Consider the following 23,295-nt stretch of genomic DNA (forward strand, 5'->3'; position numbering starts at 1 on the left):
TTCCCTGCACAGACTCAACGTCACTCGAGGACTCGAAGAGCACAGCACTCGGACGAGGACATCTTCCCCACCCCACCCAGTGTTTTGGTGCCAGCACTTGCTGGCTGTATCCAACTTCCCCCAAATTCCTGTCTCGTCCCCTTCTGCAGGGTGTCCTCCTGCTCATCAAGTAGGAGGGTTTGCAAACCAGAAAGCCACTGCCCTGAGTTTGTCCGTACTGAAAACCCCACTCACAGCTCCAGGAATGTCCTCTGTGTTTTCCTGGCATATGCCAAAGACGGGGTCAAACTTGCATTGGATGGGGGATCGTCACCGTAAAGGCAAGACTGAAAGCTGCTGCACAACAGAAGGGAAAAGTCTTCAGGAATCCCAACTATCGGCTCTCCACAAAATCTTTGTTTCAAAGAGCAGCAGACAGCAAGATCAAAGCACATGTGGAAGTCCCCACGGACCTGAGCAACTCCAGGAGGGGCTTTCCAAATGCCTCAGCAACTATTTCCCTTGGTTTCTGGAAGTAGGGCTGAGTCAACACCAAGTGCTTTTGGGAAATCCCGCCTTGCAAACCACCCGCCTAAGGGATGGCAAGAAGACAGCACGCCACAGCAGTGCTAGAAAGCAAGCGACTCTTTCTCATGCATTTCAACACACAGGGAAGCCCGATGAATCCACATGTTTTCTGGGGCACAAGAGGAATCCCAAATTCAGGGCATCCTCAGTAGGAGATTAAGGATTGACAAATTTTTTTCCAGAGGAGCTGTCTGCATCAGCCAGGTGTGCCTTCCAGGTATTTTCTCCCAATGCTATATTCTCTCACCTCATTATCCCAGTATGGAAGATTTCTATCTCCCAATTCTTATTTCCATCTTCCACTTACAGATAAAGGACACAACTTCTCCACAATTCCTCTTGGAAGCACACAAACTTCTCATGCTGGACTAGGAGAGCAGGAGAGCTCAAGCAGATGGTTTTCAACTCAAACACCAGCGTGGATATTAGGTTTCACTACAGTCAGATTTCTTGGTCCCATTCCTTCAGCAGAGCTTTCTGTCGGTAGCAACAGCCTCTGCCACATCATGGGTATCCCCGCAGGATTTGGAACCGATATACCCAGTATCACTTTGCTCCTCAGCTGACCGTGCTGCTTCCAGCTCTGCTGACTGCTAAGCAATCTTAGAGGCTTAAGTAGACTCTCACCTTGGAGCAGATTTTAAGCCTGAAGAGTTCCCAGAAGAAAAATGACAGGCTGTGGGTATCAGAAGATAAAGTTCCTCTGTCCGCGCTATGTAGAAGGTTAAATTAGTGCATCGCAGTCCTCTTTAACAACCTTACAGTCTACAAAATCTCAAGCCCATCGCACTAAACTTCTGCTGGGTGACTCCTTTTGTCATCCGACCGCTTCCCTGAATAGTCAACCTATGGCTGGGTATCACATAGCATCTTCCAAGCACATAAATGTATCATAAATCCTGCTGAAGACAGCATCTCTCCAAGTCTTGTTTGACCAGGGGATGGAGTAAGTTTGACTGTCTGCAGTTTAGCCCTGTTTTTAAAATGTACTTGTCAGAAAGAAAGTGAGAAATACGCATCCTGCCCTCCAAAAATGAGACATTTTAGAGAGTAAAGCACACGGCTCGGGTAGAAACTAGCTTCACTTAATCATGAAGCATTTCTCCTAGCTCGCCTTGTAAAATGTCACAGCTAATCCAGCCTCATCACAAGTGGATATTTTCTGATAATGAATCAGGTGCAAACCAGTAATTTCCTCCAGATGAGGCTGAATTAAGAGGGAGCCGCAGCAAAGGCAGCTCCTGCGGAGCAGACCAGGACTTCTTCCCAGCATATCCCCCTCTAGGGAAGAGGGACACGTGTCACAGATTTTCCACGTGGGCATTTCATGGGATAAAGATCGTTCCTTGTCCAGTACAAGGGGACAAGCGGACCACGACCTGCTTCGGAGCCATCGCTCACACAAGCAGGGTTTCCCACGGCTGCCTGAGCCCAGCTCTGCCCTCTCCCTCGGGTAAACCACATCCCATACGCATGCGTGAACAAGGTAAGAGAACGGGACAGAAAGGGAGATGAATAGATGAGTAATTATATGTATTTTATATTTTTTTCCCCAACCAAAACAAACCGCCTCCATCGTTAGTGATGGGTAGGGATGAGGATGTACTTTACATTCTCCACTGAACAATTGCTCTGTTTCAAGAGGATGAGAGATTCAGAAGGTGAAAGAGATACGGTCCTCATGAAAGAGATACTGTCCTTGAAGCAGTGGTTGCAATGATGTGTGCCCACGAGACAAAACCTACCTTAAAAGATACCGTAACAGCGGGAAGCCAGCTAGTAACATGCCGTGACATAACAGCATTTTCATGATGGGACAGAGCCCAACCGAGGATGCCACGTCTGTAACTAACACAAGGCAGAGATTTTCATGTCAATTTGAATAGTCAGAAGCAAGCCCCTGTTTGCAGGATTTCCCCGCAAAAGCAAAAAATCTGCCAGGTTTCTGGCTGCCTTTAAGTAATGTAGCATCTCTGCTCCCAAGCCAGACTGCTTAACCTCTACCCTAATAAAAACCATACTTTTTTTGTTGTTAACATTAAAACATTCGTGACCACGAGCGCCCATTCTCCATTTCATTTATAGCATAGTTAAATTGAGAGTCACTGACCAAACAAAAGCCATCAGTAGTCTAGTGCTCAAAGCATGGCTAATCTTTCTGTGTTTTATGAAATACAGATAAATCATTCACATACACTTATTTTAAATGCAATCTCCTTCACCTTCCACTTTTTTTTTTTTTTTGCTGGAATTAAATCCCAGCGGCAGGTACTATTACAAACAACATTTCATATTCAGCAATCAATGGCTGGATGCTGCATCAGTCCACCCTCCATCACTAACACAGCTGGCTATGTTCGCCGATCCCAGCTGCGGCAGGACTGTACGGCAGATACACCTCTACGAGGGGTCACAAGCGCAGGGTATGCATCCCGCAACATAAATCACAGAACTGAAAAGATTTCCACTGATTTTTCCTTCTACTGCTATTTTTCAGCCTGTTGTTGTTTTTTAATGGGATGGCATCAATGTAAAGCACAACTCTATCAGAAGAGCCTCATCCTATGCTTACAGCCTCTATACATTAGGTGATGTGGACTAAACTGCAGTAACCATCGCAGGAATTAATGCAAAGGCAGCTCATATCCGTACTAGGGGCAGAATAAGCCCAGATAGAAGCAGCACATCTGCTCCTACCATCCTCAGTGCATTCTTCAAACAATGGGAAGAAAAGCCTGGAGAAGCGCTGACCCTCGCTTCATTCAAAGAGTGCCCCTGCTCAATTCATGTAAGTTTGCCTTTCCTTTTCAAGTGAAAAGGCCAGAAGAATACTTGGGAAACCAAAAGATCGCTTGGGAAAGAAAAAAAAAATCATTTTAACTGCAGGCGGCTTCAAACCATCAAACCCCATAAACTTTGTTTAAAAGATTTACAGCAAACTAGTGTGCTGGGGATTTATTTTTTTCTTTCTGGGTTTTTAGGGGGGAAAGTAAATATAGTTTTTTAATCAATCCTTCCACAAAGAGATTTACAACGCTAATGTGCTGAAGCATAAACTGATACAGTGACAAACCCCCTTTCTCCTTAAATGTGCTAATAAGGTTGATCCTTTCTCCAAAGCTTTGTTCTTGGGAGGTTTCTGCAATGAGTTCACGTCTTTCACCGGCACAGAGCCCTGCTCATGTGGAAATCATCGGGCTGAATACATTCACTGCCTCATCTGCCCCTTAGCATCAGGTCTCAATTGGGATTTGGGGTGGTGGGAGAATGACTAGCCAGCAATGCAAGAAAAAAAAAAAAGAAAAAGAAGAAAAAAAAAGGAAAAAAGAAAAAAAAAGGAAAAAAGAAAAAAAAAGGAAAAAAGAAAGAAAGAAAAAAAGAGGGGAGGGTTACTTTTACAATGCAAAGTAAGGCACAATTTAAAATGATCTGGCTGGGAGTGGGAGCAGCTAGCACAGGGCATGTCAGTCCTTGAGTGCAGCTTCCTGGCACCTTCATGATGATGAGCAGCAGCATCCACCTGCGGTGGTAACACAGCCAGCAAGGAAGTCCCATCCCTCACCGTGAATCTATCGAGGCACCAAGAACCCCACACGATGGGTTTAAGAATGGAAACACTAAGCTGAAATTACCCGCAGGGGTAAAAGGCCCTAAAGTAGAAGGTTAAGCCAAACGTAAGAAATCCCAACCGCTGAGAGACGCACGGGAGCGGTTTGACTTTTCAAAAGCACTGAACTCATCAAAGGTACACACAGTTAGAGGAAGACAGTCAATTCTTGGGTTCAACATCCATTTTACCCGTTAACACAGCGAACCAGGTGCCTTGCTCGATGACGAAGGTCCTGTGTCATGGATTGATTCCCACAAAAAGTTAGGCTGAGGCACCTCTCATCGCCCTCCACCTCTGTGCAGCAGCAGATGGTCACACTGACAAGCAAGCTCAAAGATGCTCCACCCTGCAGCCACCCAAGTGCGACTCATCCCAGTAACCTCCAGGTTTTCTGCTTTTGCAGGTAACTGCAAATAAAACCAAGAGCCTCCTCCAACCCTTGTTGCAAACAGCTGCCAAGAAGTCGTTGTCTGCGTCCACCCTCAGATGCAAAAGAAGGTCAATGGGGACTTTGGCTCCTCTAACGCCCCATGACCACCACAGCATCACTTTGAAGACAGATAAAGTTTAAAAACAAACAAAATCCCTGCGACTCACAGCTGCTCTCCTATATCGGGGCTGTGGCCAAGGAAGGATTCCTCCTGCAGTATTTTTAGCTGAACACGTGCTACGTTTATTTCTTGAAGAAAAGAAACCTCCTCAAGGCTGTGGCGATCAACACATGTGAGAAGACATTTAACTCTTTCCTACCGAAGAATCCGTGAGACAAATGTGAGGATAAATGTCCCTGCAGACATTTTATGGGAAGACGGTGCTTTTCTTTAATACCTTGTGGGTTTCAGCTCCTGCCAAACCCTTTTCGTCCACCTTTGAACCAAGAGGCACCTCCAAACCTCTTTTACTAGTCTGAGTGCCCAATGGCCAGCTCACACCTATGTCCAGAGGAGGAAAATGTATATTAAACAGTACTTTCCAGGGACTTCACAAGTGGAAACATTGCCATAGAGTAGCAGGGCTCATATAAACACACCAATCCCTGCTAAAAAATGATCATATGCATGAACGTGTGATTGCTCCCAGCCCAAGGAGCCTGAAATCTTTCCAGTGTTTAAAATTAAGTTGCCCAGGGATGGAGGAGGGAGGCTGGGGACACCCGTACACGAGCGCACGTGGATGCACTAACCTCTAACTCAGGACAGGACCACTTGTCTCCGCACCACCCAGCCCACTGCTCCCTCTTAGTTGCCATATGGTGCAGGATAGGGTCCTTGGGAAGGGGCTGTATCCCATTTAAATGCCAGCCAGACTCCTCCATCCAAGCTGGACACTGTGCCCTATGGCAACCCTGTGCTTGCTGCTGACTGATGGTTAGAGGAGTATTTATGGCAGAGGTCTTTCTCCAGAAAATAAACATAAACGACTCAGCAGCACAAACACAGGCTGGACACGCAAGGTAGAGTATAAATAACCTGCTTACCCTTAAAACCTTTTTCCAACTCACCTATGCCAAGTGTTTCTGCAGAATCCCCGTCTTAATTTAGAAACCAAATGCATTTTGACCAGGAGCTGGCACTGAGCGTCCCCCGCCTCCGGGCGAGCACACGGGCCACACCAGCGCCGCTGACAAGCAAGGAGCCGGTTCCTTCCAGCTCACGGTTTCACCTTCCCAGCAGGAAGGTATTGCAGGGGAATGGCAAGGAATAAAATCAGAGATGAATGCAGAGTCTGCTGTTCAGACACGCTTTCGCCTTCCTTTTAAACGGGACCTGAAAGCAGCACGGAAAGGCAAAGCCCAGCCGGGGGTGCTGGGATTTGCAGAAGCGGCAATGCCGACCCCCAGGCAGCACTCGGCCGAGCTGGCCAAAAGGGATTTGAGACTTTGCCCCAAAGCCGGCCGCGTGCGTGCCAACCGCCTCTCAAGTCCATTGCGAGTTCGGGTGTAACCAAGGCTCTTAAGGACACAAGTTCAGCTAATCTGAGCTCATCTCACCCAGCACCACCCTACTAACTCGAGACGCTGCCTGCGTGGCACCGCAGCACAAGCCCCACGTTCACCCCTCAGCAGGTGCCTTTCATTTTTTAATTTGTTCCTTTCTTCTGTTTGAAGCTCCAAGCAGCAGCCTCTGGCCAGAAATGCTTCATTCAAAAAAAAAAAAAAAAAAAAAAAAGGAAACAGCGCAGCCGAAGCCCCGCAGCACCCACATACACCTTCTCCTCGTGCGGCTGTTTGGCTGTGAAACGTGGTCCCCGCTTGGCCGAGTCGGGGACAGCTCATTCATGGCCAGCGTGAGCTGCACCGGGCTCCATCACTGCTCCTTGCGCCGTCCTGCGCCATCCCCTTCTTGCGCCGTCCCGGGGCGATGGGGCTGACGAGCTGGGCGCAGCTGCTGGAGGGGCAGCTCATCACGGCGTGCCTGCAGTTTCACCTCTGGTAGCAACAGGTGGAAGGCCAAAACTCAGTTTATACAAGCTGAAGTTGTGTTTACTTCTGTAGTAGGAGATGAAGGGGGCAAGATTATTGCAAGATAATCGCTGCCTCGATTAATTATAAAGCAAAGCCAGCTGCTTCCAATTCCTGTACAGTACAGGCTGCTTCCCAAGGAACCAGCCAGCACAGGAAAGTTTCAATTGCTTTCCTCTTCAACTGTTTAGTTCGAAACTTAAGAAAATAATCACACTACAAACAGTCCTGCATCCATCCCCCAAAAGTGCTCACTGCTTAAACTAAATGTATCGCTGCTTAAATGTGAAAAAAACCAGTCATACAAAAAACATTCCTTCATCTGCGCTCAATTAAAGAACACAGAAGCAGCTGATGAAAACATTTACAAGATATTATTAAAACCTACAAGAGCAGGGGGAAGCCAAGAGGAATCCAGACATTCAAATGCGTATTTGCCTCATTCCTCAGTGGGGACCGGCCACGATGCCGATGGGCAGCGCATCCCCGGAGCAGCCCAGGGGCTGACCGCGTGTCCCCCGTCTCCTTGGGGTCCTGCTAGGCACCACTGCTGTCCCTTGAGCCTCGGGAGCGAAATGCTCCTGGAGTGGAGAATTTAAGAAGATTTTTGTGATCGTGAATTCACCCGGGAGACTACATGAGACTTGCGTGAAAGAGAACCTGCGCCGCGGAGCTGCTGCGATAGGGATCAGGTGAGAGCCATGCAAGCATCCCCACTCATGTTTCCCTAGCAACTCCAGCTCCTGCTTCCCCTTACACATTCCCTTTCTCTCGCTTCAAAGTAGGCCAAGACTCTCCATCGCTCAGCCACACAAACCAGAGATCAGGGGAGTCCAACAAGCCCTATTTCTATTTAATACAGATTTTGACGGAGGATGCATTCGCATGAAACCCTGTCTCTGCACGTGCACTTAAGCTCCCCTGCAAATACAGGAGGGACCCGTTTGGAGAAAGGGTGTCTCAGCATCCCACCCAAAGCCTCTTAGCATTCAGTCAAAAAACAAGCATGAAGATGGAGAACTGAACTCCAACACCTGCTTGCAAACTTGGACATGCCCGGGCAGATATCACCTAAACCCAACCAGCATGCAAGGGGTCCAATACCCTTTGGAAAAACAGCTCTACGGCTCAGACCTGCCAAGATATTGAGATGCTTAAGTATTTTATTTTTTTTTATGGCTGTGGTCTACACTTTCAGGCATCCCGGTCTCCTGGCTGCCATGCCCCTTACTCCCACACAACACCAACACTTCACCGGTTAAACCAGCTCACGCAGCTGCTTTTTGGCCTCCCCCATCATAAAAATGATACTTGGAGTTCAGGCACAAATGCCCAAAATCAACGGCAGGCATTAATCAGCCTCCATCCACTCAGACCTATCCCACAACAGAGGAATTGGTTCAAAAAGCAGCTCTTTAAACACCTGAGGTGGCGGTTCCCCCAGCACTGCGGCTGCCCGATCCCTGGCTGATGTAGCTACGGCAATAAAAGCTCGAGTTTAGGCACAGGAATAGCGGTGAAAAAAATACCAGCTAGTTGGATGGTCTCATCCAAAATACCTCTGTCTGCACAACGAGAGTTATTGGGTATAGTTTTGGAATATATTTGGTCCTTTAGGAAAACACTGAGCTGTTTGTTTATTCATGTCACAAGCATATCTGAAAAAAGCTAGAGGTTTCTGTTAATTTTTTAGACAGATTCTCAGGGAACAGGCAATGGAGAAAGTGGCGGTTCAGGACTGAAATTCTCCTCTATCCAAGGCAGTGTGTAAGCATGTGCTTAAACCGAGACTAAAAGATGCTCAAGCTGCTGGGCTTTATGGAAGGCACACACTTAAACAAAAAACCACAAGAAACGGAGCAAGAAGTGGTACGGGGCAGAGGAGGCAGCCAGCTTATTCATTAGGAGAAGACATACCAAATTGCAGCTAAATCTAAATCCACACCACAGGAACAGATCTTCATCCCCACTGAAGCCAAGACCAATTTTCAGCCCCACGGATTATAAGAAAAAAACACCTCCCCCAAAAAGCCCATGTCCTGAATTAATCAATCGCCAGTTATTTATCTTGCTTTTGCGTCAATGTAGAAAGAAGGGATCTAGCCAAATAGTTTTGATGTAGCTGGCATTAAAAGAAAATCTGTTGCAACGCTGGGCAATTTGGTGCTGCGTGCACACTCGCTTTGCCGACCGAAAAGCCTTGCGACGTGCTCGACAATACACACTCGAAACTCGGCCACTACGGCTAAAAACCACACATGGCCAGAAAAAGCAAGCACTCCTGCGGCAGAGGAGAGGCTTCAACGAGGTACCTTCGAGTGGAGCTTCTCAGTTTATCTCCTCAACTGCACAAAATCCATTACAGCCAGAGATGAAGTCAAAACACTGTTAAAAAAAATGTGGAAAAAGGCAGCGACTGTAAAAATATACAGTATTGCACCAGCACTGGGATGCCCCATCAGACAGATTTGCTGACCAGGTCACTGGAGGGCTGACCCATGGGGCAATCCCTTCTGCAGCTCCATGTGGCAGCTGGGGTTTGCACCCCAAAACCCCAAACAGTCCAGATGGGATAAAACGCCTGGCCAAGAAGATGGCAGAAGCACAACTCTTTCAACCCAGCAGCTTTTTCTCAGGATAGCTGTAGAAACACACGTCACCTTTCAAAACTTCATCCATCAAGATGGCACCAACGTCAAAAGGCTGAGCAGGAGCGGAGTGGGCAGACACGTAACGCTATCGCCTAACGTCTCCTTTAGGAAACACTTGGGATAAGAAGAGATCATGGAAGGAAAGCCCAAGCTTTGAGAAAGGTTTTAAATGATTTTGTTGAAAAACGGTTCAAAACCAGGAACATTTATTTTCATCTGCATCTGTATATGGAAACGTGGAAGATGAACAACCATGTCCTTAAGTGTTAGAAAAGCAGAGCATGACAGAGCGAGCTGCCACTCCTAGCCTCCATCTACATACGTTCCCCCCAAAAATAGGCTGCCTGACATCTGGCTAACGTTACTAAAAACCCCGATTCAGAGAGCATTCAGACAACACGCTTTAGTCCGTATCTTTCAGCAAAGGCCGTGACCATGACATTAAGACGATATATATAAATATACGATTGGTCTAAACTAGAATCGGAAGATGTCCTAAACCAGAACCGCAAGACGTGCTCCACTGAACAGGGGTCAAAACTAGGACACAGGAAGACTTCAATCAAAATTTCATGTTGACTGACTTGATCAGCTTCAACAGCAGAAAAAATGTAAAGAGAGAGAAGTTTTGCTTTGGAAACATCAACACGCTTGGCTCTACCCTGTAGGGCCACCACCCGGCTGCCCTACGGTGAGGGACTTCACCGGGGACACTGCAACCTGGAGACTGCAACTCCAGCTGCAACGGGATGGCAGGCGAAATGTATTTAAATCGAAATAAAACACTAATGTACTATCAGTAGCGCTGGCAGTGAATATATGTTTATTTTATATTCACGTATTGTATTTATGCATGCATGTGTATATATGTGATATTTTAAAAATTCAATAGTAAACCTTTCACTGGCCACAAATCTCTTTTTTTCTTCCACAAAAATGAAGTATTGCCTGGGTTAACTGGCCACAAATCTCTGCAAATTTTTTTATTTTTCTTCCCCAAGAATGAAGTATGGTGCAGGTTCAGAGATGAGCGCTGTGGATGCAGCCCGGCTCCATCACACGTGAATCCTCCTCACGCTGGGGAACACTTTGCATCAGCCCCGTACATAGGTTACACAGGAATATAATTAATAAGGTGACATCTCCCACATAAATAACTTACGAGAAGCCTGCCGCTTGGAGAAGAGACGGTAGCCAAAAGGTATCCTAATTCATTCTAATAACGGATTGGAGAGAAAATACAAATACCTGGATGAAGCATCCATCTTCGCACTGTCAAATATCCTCGGCTAAGAGGAATCTGTGCATCACGCTGGAAAATACTCTTTTTTTTCCTTTCTTCCCCCTCAGCCCTTTTTGGTGGTGAAGGGTGGCATTTGGGGCATGTCAGAGTTTCAAGCTAGCATGAAAATGAGCGAAGGCAGAACTTCTGGACAAGATGGGCTTTCTATTATCAAACGTCCTGCAATGAGTTTTAGGTATCGCCCACCCTTGTCCACCAAGGGTGTCTCTAAACCACAGCCAAATCCCAGTGAGATGCCAACTGCCAGCCAGACAAAAGAGAAGAGGAGTTATGAGGAATTCCCAGGAGCTGCAGATCGGCTACTGAAAGGCAGAAATAATCTACAGATCACTCCTTCAAATAAATGGATTTGCTTTTGAGCACAGTAATCTGACAGTCCAGGTACACAAACACAACTCCCCCTCAAAAAAGAATTTTAATCCTTTAAATATTCCCAGTAGTGCACACTAAACTATTTTGAAGTCATTTAGTTTATACTAGAGCTGGCATTAGGAGCATCCTCAGGGGCATCCTCTTCCCTCTCTCTGGAGCCCCTCTCCTTTTCCATCTGTGCTGTGAGCACGGAGCTTCTCCACGTGTCCTTCCTTTCTCCCTCCAACCTTCTGCCTTGGAGCTGCCACCATGAAGCCGCTGAAGCTACCAACCACCCTAGGTCACCTCGACACCTGGGTCTTTGCACCCCTCTTCTGCCCTCATGAGGAAGCCGCTTTTTCTGTTGCTTTGCAACATTCCTGCGGCAAAAGCTGGGGGAGAGGGCAAGCAGAAACCACCACAAGGTCCACGAGAACGTCGCTCCTACCACCCCTTATGAAAGGGCATGGAGCATCTCGGGCGATGTATTAAATCTGCAGCTATTACACGCACCAGCTCGAGATTATTTGCTATTTTATAACAATGGAGCATGGGATGCTCTGGCATCGCTCCCACTCTTCGAGCGTAACTAACCTCCAAGACTGCTCAGACTGTCAGGAGGCTGATTACATGAAATAAAACACTGCATTTGACTATTAATTAATATTGACTTCCCTGCTTGACCCCCGAACATGTAGAAATTTATAGGATCGCTCTCCAGGTTTATTAGGGCGCTATTAATAATCTGAGGAGTATTTGGAGTCAGTCACCTTAAGGAACTAAAAAGAGCTCTTTGGTATGATGCATAGACATCATCTCAGGCTACTTTGGCTTGGAAAAGCATTTGGCTAATTTTCAATTTGTCAAGTGAGTCCCTGACAAGTTGGTAACGTATAACAGAGCAGATCTTCAGGAATCTCCAGCAAGCTTTTTCTCAGCCGCGGCCGGCCACAACAGCGTGGCACAAGGATATTACAAGCAGCAAGATAATAACCAGATGGAGCAGAGCAATCATCTAGGCTATTTTGGTAGATCTACTGCAGATGAACAAGATACAAAAGCCAATTAACTCCAAAATATCTGACATGTAAAATAGTTTCAAATTGAAATTCTTTTTGTTTTCTTCCACAATCTTCCCCAAATGCTGGGGCTTCTTATTAAATTATATTCTAATTTTTTCAAACACAGAATTAGCCTTTTTAAACACGGAATTAGCCTTTTCAAAAAAAATTTCAAAGGAAGCATTCAAGTATGGAACATTTCAAGTCCATAAAAAAAGTGGAAAAAATTAACTACTTTTGTTAAAAATTTGGGTTTCCTTAAAAAAAAAACCAAAAAACAAAAAAACACCACAAACCCAAAACACAACCTCCCTCCACTATTTTCAAGCTTTTACTTGAAAACTAAAAAGCATCTTAGTTTCTTACATGTATTACGTATTTATTTAAGGACTACATTTTTGGGTAGTTTACTCAGTGACAGGGAGAAGACTTATGAAAAAGACTCCAGAAATCTTGCTTCTAAGACATAACATTCTTTACAAAACCCAACATACTTTTTAGAAAGGCCAAATCTGTGAATATCAATCTTTAAACGCTACAAAGGGTAAATTTAGTAAGCGTGCTCACCTTAAAAGAAATAATAACTAAAGCATGCGCTGAGAGAACTAATAGCCTCCAGCATTTTATCTTCTAAATCTATTTGTGACTTACGGATGCTTAAAAGCAGTGGTCCAAGGCCTGGGAGCTCAGTGCCTGAGATGTTAAAAGCACTTTAAATCCTTTAGGCTGCTTTGAAAAATCTCCGCGTCTTTGCCACGTGAGGATATTTTGCAGCGCGGAGCTGGGAATCAATGCGAGCATTTAAACTTCCTTTTGTCAGGAATGACTTAAACGGGGAGAGCACAGAGGCTCGTAAACAAAACTGCTGACACCTCCTGCGTTACCGAAAGCGAACCATGATGCAGCATTAATTGAACGAGCACCTTCAATCTGTCAAGTTAAACAACACCCACAGGGGCCGTTCCCGGCAGAGCTCGGGTTGATGCTGCAGCCATCAGGACCACGCCATTAAACCGGGGATTTTTTGTGATACCTGAACAACCGTGACAGCGCCCGGGTCATCTTGGAAAGATGAAAGGACCAGCACAGCTGCTGAGACCATCTTCACAGAGCCTGGGCTTGATTATCAGTAACTACGCGGCTCCTGGGAGTCTCACTCCGCTTGAAGATTTCTTGCGGACCGGCTGATTGTAACCCCACTAGCAGAATGCCACCTCCACGGAGTCTACACTGCTCCTCCAGCCCAAGAAAAAAGGTTGTCTCCCCCTCACACTGTTCCTCTAGCCCAAAAAAATAGGTTGTCTCCTCTGGCACTGGTCCTCCAGCCCATGAACATAGGTTTTTTCCTCCTGAATTGCTCCTCCAGCCCAAGAAAATGGGTGTGCTCCTCCATATCCCCACGCACGCACTTGTGCTGTTTCCACCGTGGAAAGTATCAGTTGCAATGGAACAGCTCTGTTTTCTCACCAGGCAGAGAAAGGATCGGGTACTCAGGAGGTCATTCCAACACAAAAAACAAACCGTTTCCTTCCAGCATTGCAAAGTCACTGCAACCACGGCGCTTGGTTTTGCACAGCTTGCCGAGATGACACCAAATAGCTACAGAATAAAGAAGCTTTCAAAAAAATAAAAATATCATCAGGAGGAACACAAAATCCAGTGAAAGTCTGGGCCACCGCATCAGCGTGATTGCTCCCGTGGAGCTCCTGCCCTCTCCAGACCAGCAGACTTCACTGGCGTGAATGAACAATGTGGAGCCAAAGAAACAAGCAAAACCAAAATCTAGTTTAAATGGCTCAACTGCTTAAAATCGGTGGGGTTTTTGTTAGAGTTTATAAAAACAAATAACAAGAAGGCATCATCTGAACCTACACCCATTAGATACAGCTAAAGCAACCACCGAACAACCAATTATCATCAACGCTTCACTAACGAAAAGAGTGTTTTTACCCTTCCTTTTAACCATACCCTATCTTCTCCACTTCTTTAGGCCATGGTATTTTGCAGTAGGAACTTCTGCTTGGCACTAGAATTAATTCTCCCTACTGACTCACTTTTGGCAAAACCTGTTCATATGAACTCTCCGATTCAACAGACATTCGCATTATTCACTCTTGCAACTCAAGGTACAAGACCCCTTTCGGCTCGCTCTCGGAGTAAAATTACTGTTTTTTTCTTAATTACACCATTGGTTAATGCAACGTCTGACAGAGGAAAGGTTGAACATTTAATTTGGCAAGGTTTAATGCCAATCTGCTTTAGGCCATAGTGATTTAACCTCTCTCTCCATGGCAGTGTGCCTACATCATTCTCCTAATAGCACACACCCCTGCCCTACGTATTTCACTGGGATCCCTATGGCAGCTCTGCCGGTGTGCCCTGGACCAGCAGTTCTCAGTGCAGTCATTAGGGACACCGTGCAACCCCATCACACCGATATGTATTCTTCCCAACCACCAGGACACTATTTTGGATGTCAAAATCAAGGCTTTCATTAATTAGAAGGCTAATTATAGTGCTAATTACACTGTACACTCAAATACACTGCTTTGCATGTCTCAAAAACACAACTCCGAACAATCTCATACTCCAAAGTTTCACACAGAGAAAGAAAACACGATCTAGTAATGCTTGCAACCCACTCGGCATCCAGATCACTTTCTCCAGTGACTACAATGGTGTTTTGCTCCTGAAATAACCCTGCAAAACCCCCTCCAGAATTTCAGTGCACGCATGTATAAGTAAAAACAAGGAGTACATAACAGTAGCAACAAAGAAGAGGTTTGCTGGTCAGGGATGATCCATCTTGTTCTTCACATACTGAACGCAGTTGTCACGACCTGGTAGTCCTCCAACCCAACCCAAACTGATGCAACCCGATCACCTAGGAAAATGAGTACCTTATGCACATGTGGTTTTATCACAACGGCAATTTCTTGTACGCATAACCAGGATGCACATGCTGGGTGCATACATAACCGCCACTTGACAGTCTGAGTACCCTCCAAACCCCAATAAATTATTTTCAGCCTCCCAGCATTTTCTGTGCTTACAGACTGGGGGCTGGGACACCGAAAGGCATAGCCACTTACCAAGGACCACAGGGGAAAGCCTGCGAGAGAGCAGGGGATCAACCCGGGATGTCCCACATGCCCAGAGCTCTGATGACTCTTTCATCCTTCCTCTCATCAACAGGATGAAGCAGAGGTGGCCCTCAACTCTGGCTATAACGGCTATAAAACCAATATGGCTATAGTTTTTTTTTTTAACGGGAACAAGCTTATCTTCTCACCCCCCCTTTCTATCCGACTTAGCAGAGGAGTTAAAGCATGAAGTCTCGTACTTTGTTTTGCCTGCAGTTCAAACAAGCAGTGTGGTTTCGATCGGTCTCTCTCCATTAATGCATGACCTTCTCAGCTGCACCGGGAGATGAGAATCCCTTCTGGAGCAGTGAAACTTGGGTACGTGGCATCACCCCAAGCAGAAGGTCTTCTGGCTGCCTTCACTAACTATGAGCATTAGGTGCTTAGAGTACTAAAAACCGCGTCATGCCGGGAGATGTTTTCACTAGAAAATACACTTACTACAGTTTAAAAAAAAAAGCAATCAGTGTAAAATGGAGAGGCACTGTAGCATAATTAGCCAAAGCACATTTTAGCCTCAGAGCTAACAGTAACTTCCTAACAACCTTTATGCTGTCCACGAACTGTGCAGCCCAGGAGCGCACCAAAATCCGCACGGGAAGGGAAGCACCGCCAACGGCCCCCAAAGCGCTTTTGGTGTTTGTTTCTCATACGACACCTTCCACCATTAACGTGTCCTTAGCCGCTATCTCTCATTTATTAGAGGACAACACTTCCCTATCAACACGCTGCGCTGCCACAAGCGCGCAAAGGCCACCAAGGAGAGGGAGTTCCCAGGGAAGGGGCAGCAGCGCTCCAAGCGCCTCACTTGGCTCAGTCTCCTTAAAGCATCCGTCCCGTGCAGGGCGACTCAACTCCGCCGGTAGCAGTGACTGTAAGGGGAGAAGGCTATTTGCCAAAAACCACATAAACAGCATTTTATCGCAGAGATAACAGCGTTTCCCTTGATAGCAAGGTCTTGCTGTCCGAAAGGCTCCTCCGGTGAGCTCTCCATGCAGCTCAGCATCGCGGCGATGCCGGGGAGCGGCTGGAGGGCGCCCAAGTCCTCACAGACCTTCACGCAAGGAGAGGGGAGGAAAGGGACAGAACCACATGTCGGTGATAATTATCTGCTTCAAATAATCTATATGACAACTGCAAAACTAAAAAAAAAAAAAAAAAAAAAAAAAAATCTTTCAGCATTTTAGATGGATTATGTCAAACCAGAGCTGCTCACTACAGGGCTGCAGTCACTGATCCAGCCCCAGCAAAACTCACTCTGCCGGATGGCAGACCACAGATTTACATAGATTTTAGCAAACCTTCTGGGGGAATCAGCCAAAAGCAGGTTTCCTAAAATCACAGCACAACGGGAAGGAAAACCACCAGAGACGTGACTTACCGGCAGCACAGGGCACCACACACCCGCAGCAGCGACGACAGCGGGGTCCGGCTGCGCTGGCCGGGCACGGTGCAGGCAGCGCCCGTTTCTCCTTCAGTGCTGCCTGTGCGGACAGCACGGCCGGGAGCCCCCTCCCCAGCGGGGCACGGGCTGCCTTTGAGAAGTCGCCCACTCCTTAGCGGGGGCAGAGACATCAGCCCCGTGTCTCCTGCCAGGGTTTCAAGTCACCTTGTTTTCTTGGCATTGCAAGTAACCGGGGACGGACAGACATGGCCAGGCAGTCAGTAACTGCCAGCTACCAACCCCCCACCTTAAAATTAGATTTGCTCAAGTAATTGGAGCAGCACCCCTAGAAACCTCCCACATCCACGCACAGTGCCAGCACCAGAGGGAGAAAGCACAGCTCAGGAGAAGGCTTCACACCTGGTATTGAAGGTGGTGCTCCCATGTCCACTTCTTTACAGACTTCCCAAACTATCGCTTGCAACCTCCCTGCTCAGCCTGCCATTTGATCTCTGACCTGGGTTAGCAAACACCACTGCGCAGAACAAATTGTCTAGTTTGGAAAAGGGAAAAGCCAGCCCTCCACGTCTCGGTTTCACCCGGGAGCAATCCTGCAGCCTCAAAGGGGACAGTGCCCCGCCAGGAGCTGCGGGTCACAACCTTCGCTTGGGTCTAAGGAAGGGCTCTGCTGACCTTCGTCGCTCAAATTCCCCTAATGGCATTTCCAGCCTGTGTCCCCCACCCTGTCCCGCTCCCTCCAGAGGGTCACAGAATCACAGAATGGTTTGGGTTGGAAAGGACCTTGAAGTCTCCAGGAAGGGACCTAGTTCCAACCCCCCTGGCACGGGCGGGGACACCTGCCACTGGACCAGGCTGCTCAAAGCCCCATCCAGCCTGGCCTTGAACGCTTCCAGGGGTGGGGGGGCATCCACAGCTTCTCTGGGCAACCTGGTCCAGTGCCTCACCACCCTCACGGTGAAGAACTGCTTCCTCCTCTCTAATCTAAACCTACCCTCTTTCAGTTCAAAGCCATTACACCCTGCCCTACCACTACATGCCCTTGTAAAGTCCCTCTCCAGCTTTCTTGTAGACCTCCTTCAGGTACTGGAAGGCTGCAATAAGGTCTCCCCGCAGCCTTCTCTTCTCCAGGCTGAGCAACCCCAACTCTCTCAGCCTGTCTCCATAGGAGCAGTGCTCCAGCGCTCGGATCATCTCCGTGGCCCTCCTCTGGACCCGCTCCAACAGGTCCATGTCCTTCTTATGGGGAACCCATGGTGGGGTCTCAGCAGAGCGGAGCAGCGGGGCAGAATCACCTCCCTCGACCTGCTGGCCACGTGTTTTGTGACACAGCCCAGGATACGGTTGGCATACGGTCCCTCATCTGATCCAGCCACCCGAAGAATTTAAGGGGGGAACCCCCCCTCCACGGTCTCTCGAGCAACCCATCATTTTGCAGCATCTTACATTTCATCATGGGAGATCAAAGCAGCCCCGATATCCCGACAGCACAAAAGAGACTTCACATTTTGGGTTCTCCTGCACGAGCGCTCTGCCTCCTGCTCCAAAAACAGAAATTACAAAATTCCAACCTAAAACTCTATAAAAGAAATATCAGCAATTCAAATGAGGCAGATTTTTTTCTGGTCCTTTTACTCTAGCTACAGAAATCAGATAGTGAAAAATAAGACTGTGACACAAAAGACCAATCATAAAAATAGCCCAATTAATTTTCCTCTAAACAGTTCAAATAAATAGAGTGCCATTTCTGCATTTTGAGACTATTCAATTACAGAAGAAAAAAAAATATTTTCCAGCAATATAATGCAGCTATAGCATTTGAATAGCTATGAAACCAAAAAGAGGGAGATTGATTTGTTTACTAAATGAATGCTTCGTTACCTGTATTGCAGAATGATCAACACAATTAGGAGGAAGCTTCAAAAAAAGGAAAAGTCCCCAAAACATTTAAGAGAGCAAAACCCACAGTATACGGCTTTTCTGAAGCAGACTGCGCAGGATCTGAGGTTATTCTGGGCAGCGATGGTTACAGTAACTGCTAACTCATAGCACGACGCAGCACAGGCAACCATAAACACTCGAATATATTGTTCTGTCATATAAGCAATCATTAACGCATTACCATCGCTACTAAAAACTAACGCTGCCTTCATCAGCATATCAGCTGAACCCTAATGTCCTGCTTCCTTTCTTGTAGAGCTAATTCATCAGCTTTGAAGTTTTAAGAAACCTTACCTAGGTAAGTAAATCATTAATTGTACCTCTTAAAGACTATAACCCAAGTTTCTTAGCATAAATGTTTCTCACTCAGTTTGCAAACAAATTACAATAGGGAGAGGGATGAGAGAGTAAATTCCCTAAATATTTCTACTTCTCACCCCTGTTTTTAGCATCTCATAACTCATCAAAATACTCAAGATTCAGACTAAAATTTAGCAAATTCAGACTATACTCAGAAAGGAAAATTGGTGGGGTTTTTTATTGTTTTTCCTTTTAAAACTGAAAGCCAAAGACAGCAAACTCTCCCCTCATCCTCCTTCCTTCCCACAAACCTGGCAGGCTCTCCAGGATGAGCTGTGCCTCTTCCTAGAAAGCCTTTCAGTGGAGCTGAAATAACTGGACAGAGGAAAGTCAGGTTTTCACCAGTCCAATTCAGGTTTTATTGAAAGAGTGTCTCTAAGGGTTCTGATAAAAACTTAATTAATGCAATAGTAACAATGCCATTTAATCCGTGCTTCTATATATAGCATATAAAGGCACTTTTTTTTAAAAAAAAGTATGTATAGATAAAAGCCTTCTCAAGCAAAGTCCTTGATTAAAATTAAGTTATCTATGCATTAAAGGGAAAAAAAAAATGTATATAGCAAGGGTCGATTTTGAGTTTCCTTCTAGTCTATCTGCACAGCCCCAATTGCACCGGGGTCTGCTCAGTGCTAGAGTAATGTAAGAAATCATCACCACCCCTCAGGAAAGAAGAGCCTGGGTGCAAGGAAGCAGGTTTGGGGTTATGGGTGCCCTTCGGGGTGTCCAACCGGCGGCTCAGCCCCAGAGATGGTGGGGGCGAAGGGAGCGACGCACGACAGTCCCACCCTCCTGCTGCAGAAGGACCATTCCCATTTTCTGAGCTCGAAAGTCCAAAACCCACCAGGATCATGACCTGCCGTGAGAAGCGCTGGAGACGGGACATGCATTAAACACGTGCAACACCCCAGTTCCAATGCGATGGCACGCTTCCAGAACAGAAAAAAGGGAGAAGAAACTTGACCGACGTTAAACACAGCAGCAGCAGGGGCAAAATCACAACCAAAACCTACCTGGTTCCCAACCCGGCACCACCTTGCCCGGGATCCTCCAGAGCATCCTCACCGCCACGTCCATCCCAAGGCTCGCTCACGAACACCTCGAGGGATCAAACTTCGGGAGGAAGCCGCTCGCAGCCCGCTGCATCACCACCGGCAGCACCGCCCTGCCCGCAGGCAGCCATTCATAAAAATCAAATCCCAACAAAAGACACACACGCAGCCATCCACACACACCTCTAACTGGAGAAAGACCATCTTACTCACTGCTCTCTCCTTCCCACGCTACCTCAAAACATTCATCTGCTGAAGCAATGCGCTGCTTGGCCGGCAGCCAGCTGGAAGCCAAAAGGGGCTTTTCCTTTCCTGCCGCTCAACCTCATTCAGGCACTTCTTGCTTGTACACAACGCTATTTATAGCTGCTGGCGAGCAACCAGGCGCAACCCAACCGCAGAGCCCCAGCGGTTCCAAAAAAAAAAAAAAAAAAAAAAAAAAAAAAAAAGCCACCCCACACCCCCCCCCCAAAAAAAAACCCCAAAATAATAACAAAAAGAAAATAAACTCAAGTGCAATCAGTTTGTTGTGCTGCTCCTGCAGACCCCGTCGCGTGCGAACGTGATGGCAAGGGAGAGGAGAAGCGCAGATGGGCTGTTCTGAGTTAAAAATAACCCAGCCAAAAAAGCCACCGCAGGGAAGCGTGACCTTTACTACTACTACAGGAAGAAAGCACGCTGCACCCTGCGTCTGGCTGGGTAGGTAGTGCTGCTTTGTAAGGAAGAATTCAAAATAAAAGTGGTAGGGAGAAAGGGAGATAGAGGGCAAAAAATATGCGCCAAGAAAATCTTTAGATACCGCAAAAAAAAAAAAAAAAAAAAAGAAAGCCTCTTTCAGGAAAGATCCAATTTTTCCCACCTTTAAGATGCAAAATTCTTATTCCTTTGGAAACCTCTTCCCAGGGAGTGACCCTGAAATATGGAAGAAGCAGCCTAGTTTGGTGGGGTTTTTTTTATTATTAGTATTATCATCATCATCTTGGAAGGAAAAGGCAGTAGAGAGGATGCAGTTTCACTCATAGGCAGAGCTGGCCCTCAGGCGAAGCCACAGCCTGGGAGCTCATCTTCCCACGCCATCCCGGAGTGCCGGGTGCTAGCCGTGATGCCACGGCAGAACCCACCCCTCAATCTTCCTGGCTTACACCCGTTTTCCTCCCAAACCACATTTAATCCCAATGGAAAGACACTGCTGCCCATGACGGAGACTTCAGCTGTGGCTCACGTACAGCAAGAACATGCTTTGACCTAAACTGACCACCCAGCACTGAACTGTCCCCAAATCGATGACCAGAGGAGAGTTTCACGGCCACCACTTTGGCCTCCCCCAGCAAAGTGACTGGAGCTGGTATTTTCACAAAAAATAATGGGGTTTGGTCCTTTCCTCTGCCACGACCTCCCTAGGGTCAGCACATGCATCTTATAGGGGACACTCAAAATTTCTTAAATTGTGGGGCGTAGTGGCATGAACTGGCAACGATGTCTTGAACACACGTGCACACATCAGTGCAACGGAACATTTGTCATAAACTGGACGGTTAAAAAGAAAAAAACACATCACGCCTTGCTGAGGGTGTAAAATCAGGGAGCGACCCCATGGGTCGGCAAACATCAGTGACCCTGAACTTGCTCCCTCCTCTCCCTCTCCCCCGGTTTTTCCCCCTTAAACGAAAGCACTTTGATTTTGCCGAGACAGGTGTTTCAGATACAGCTTGAAAACTAATTAAATCATATCTGCAGCTTGAAAACTAATTAATCCTTTATTCCCTATTATAATAGATAATTACAATGCATGATAGGAAACGACTTGTCAGGTTTTCTGTTCAAAATGCTCGCACTTTATGGAAAATAAAATGGGGGAAATGGTTACAGGGCCTTCCCACCCTCCTGCAGCCCACCAATTGAGGCTGCTAAAAGGGTTTTTTTTTTAGATGTAGCCCAAACAAAAACTACAGGTACTGAAAATAGCTTTGAGAATGAAAGACAATGGTAGGTCAGATTTCTTGGGTCATTCTTGTTCATTAGAGTGTATGGTCAAGGGGCTACTGCTAGAGTCCTGCCCCCAAGCAAACAAAAGGATGAGTAACACATTTGTAACTAAAATAACAAGCAAGGCAAGATTCCACGTGCAAGATGGGCAAAAAAGCTGCTCCTCCCTTCCTCCTCCAACACATTTCCTGCACCAGGATCACATGAAGCCAATAATCCAGCACCACCAGGAAGGCGAGCGAACACCCACAACCACCCATTAGCAAAGGCGCCCCAGAACCCACCTTCCCCCCCAGATTTCTCTTAAATGCTCCACCATCTTTACTCCCACTGTGAGACAGAAAGTATGGTCATGCTGAAAGCTTCCATAACTCCTTTGCAACAAAATAGTTTCCAGTCTTGCTCTGCCTTTTAGAAAACAGAGTTGAACAGGTCCCAATCCAGCAGTACAATCCAGAACAACTGTAATTCAAGGGATTAGGAGTTTTAAGCTACTGATGCACAGACCCTTAAGGATCCCAGGACTACTTGTGAAGGGTCTAGGAAAGCAGTAAATAAAAGCAACTCTATTGCCAATATTATTCAAAGGTGCTCCTTGAGATCTGTAAATCCTTAGTAAAAATGTGGAAGGGTCCACAAAGCCACATGGGATAAAACCCACCAGGTACCAAAAAAACAGTCATGCCAAGAGATGAATAAAATGAGATGACTCAATTTGCACTCAACAGAAAGCAGCCTACCACAGAAACAGCCAGACAACTATTTTCCCACAAAACCCCAAACTAATCCCAGTCTTTTCGTGTTTGCTTTTCCCTTCTCCTCCACCTGGTTGCTATTCTGCAAACCTCATGACCTTGATGCAGCTCCATGCTGTCATGCACTCCCGTTTTGGGGAAGCAAGGAAAAAAATAAGGGCAAGTGATCCTGCTCCTTGCTTCTTTTGTTTTACACCTTCAATTTGTTTTTTTTTTTTCTTTTAGAAACAGATTTTTCTAAGGCACCCCAAGGCGAGAAGCACCTTTCAAAACCACCCAGGCTCTCCACTGGGTTCACAGAGGGTCCCCCTCCAAACTGCCTCCACCTCCTCAATTCCCCCTAAGCAGCATCAAAACACAACCGCTGCCACATAAAATCATCAAAAATACACGCAAGGTTGTTTTCTTTCCAAGGAAACTCTTTGCTGTTCAGGAAAAACTCCAGAACCGTGTGTACCTGGCAGTGGGGAGAAGGATGACACAAGCAATTAGCGCCACGGACAAAGATCTTCAGCACATTCTGGTGCCAAACGCGCTTACTGTATAGGCCTTTAGCAAGATATCCTCGGGAGCGACCGCCCAGAGATTGATTGAGGCCCCGTATACCGCATTAATGAGGTTAATTATAAACTCTGTTACCAGCAGGGGGACT

At 46.6% G+C, this 23,295-nt stretch overlaps 1 protein-coding gene across 2 annotated transcripts in view; it reads right to left on the reverse strand.

Moving 5' to 3' along the window:
- Positions 1 to 23,295, reverse strand: part of ACVR2B (activin A receptor type 2B) — a 97,313-nt gene that overhangs the window by 38,678 nt on the left and 35,340 nt on the right. The window contains exon 1 of one of the 2 annotated variants that reach the window (XM_075705696.1): positions 15,097 to 15,193. The exons of the other annotated variant lie outside the window; for it this stretch is intronic. Coding sequence (XP_075561811.1) covers positions 15,097 to 15,193 — 97 coding nt within the window. Of the gene's footprint in view, positions 1 to 15,096; positions 15,194 to 23,295 lie in introns of those variants that run through there. 2 annotated transcript variants of the gene reach the window in all.

The sequence above is a fragment of the Pelecanus crispus genome, chromosome 2 (assembly GCF_030463565.1).
Source record: "Pelecanus crispus isolate bPelCri1 chromosome 2, bPelCri1.pri, whole genome shotgun sequence".
NCBI lineage: Eukaryota > Metazoa > Chordata > Aves > Pelecaniformes > Pelecanidae > Pelecanus > Pelecanus crispus.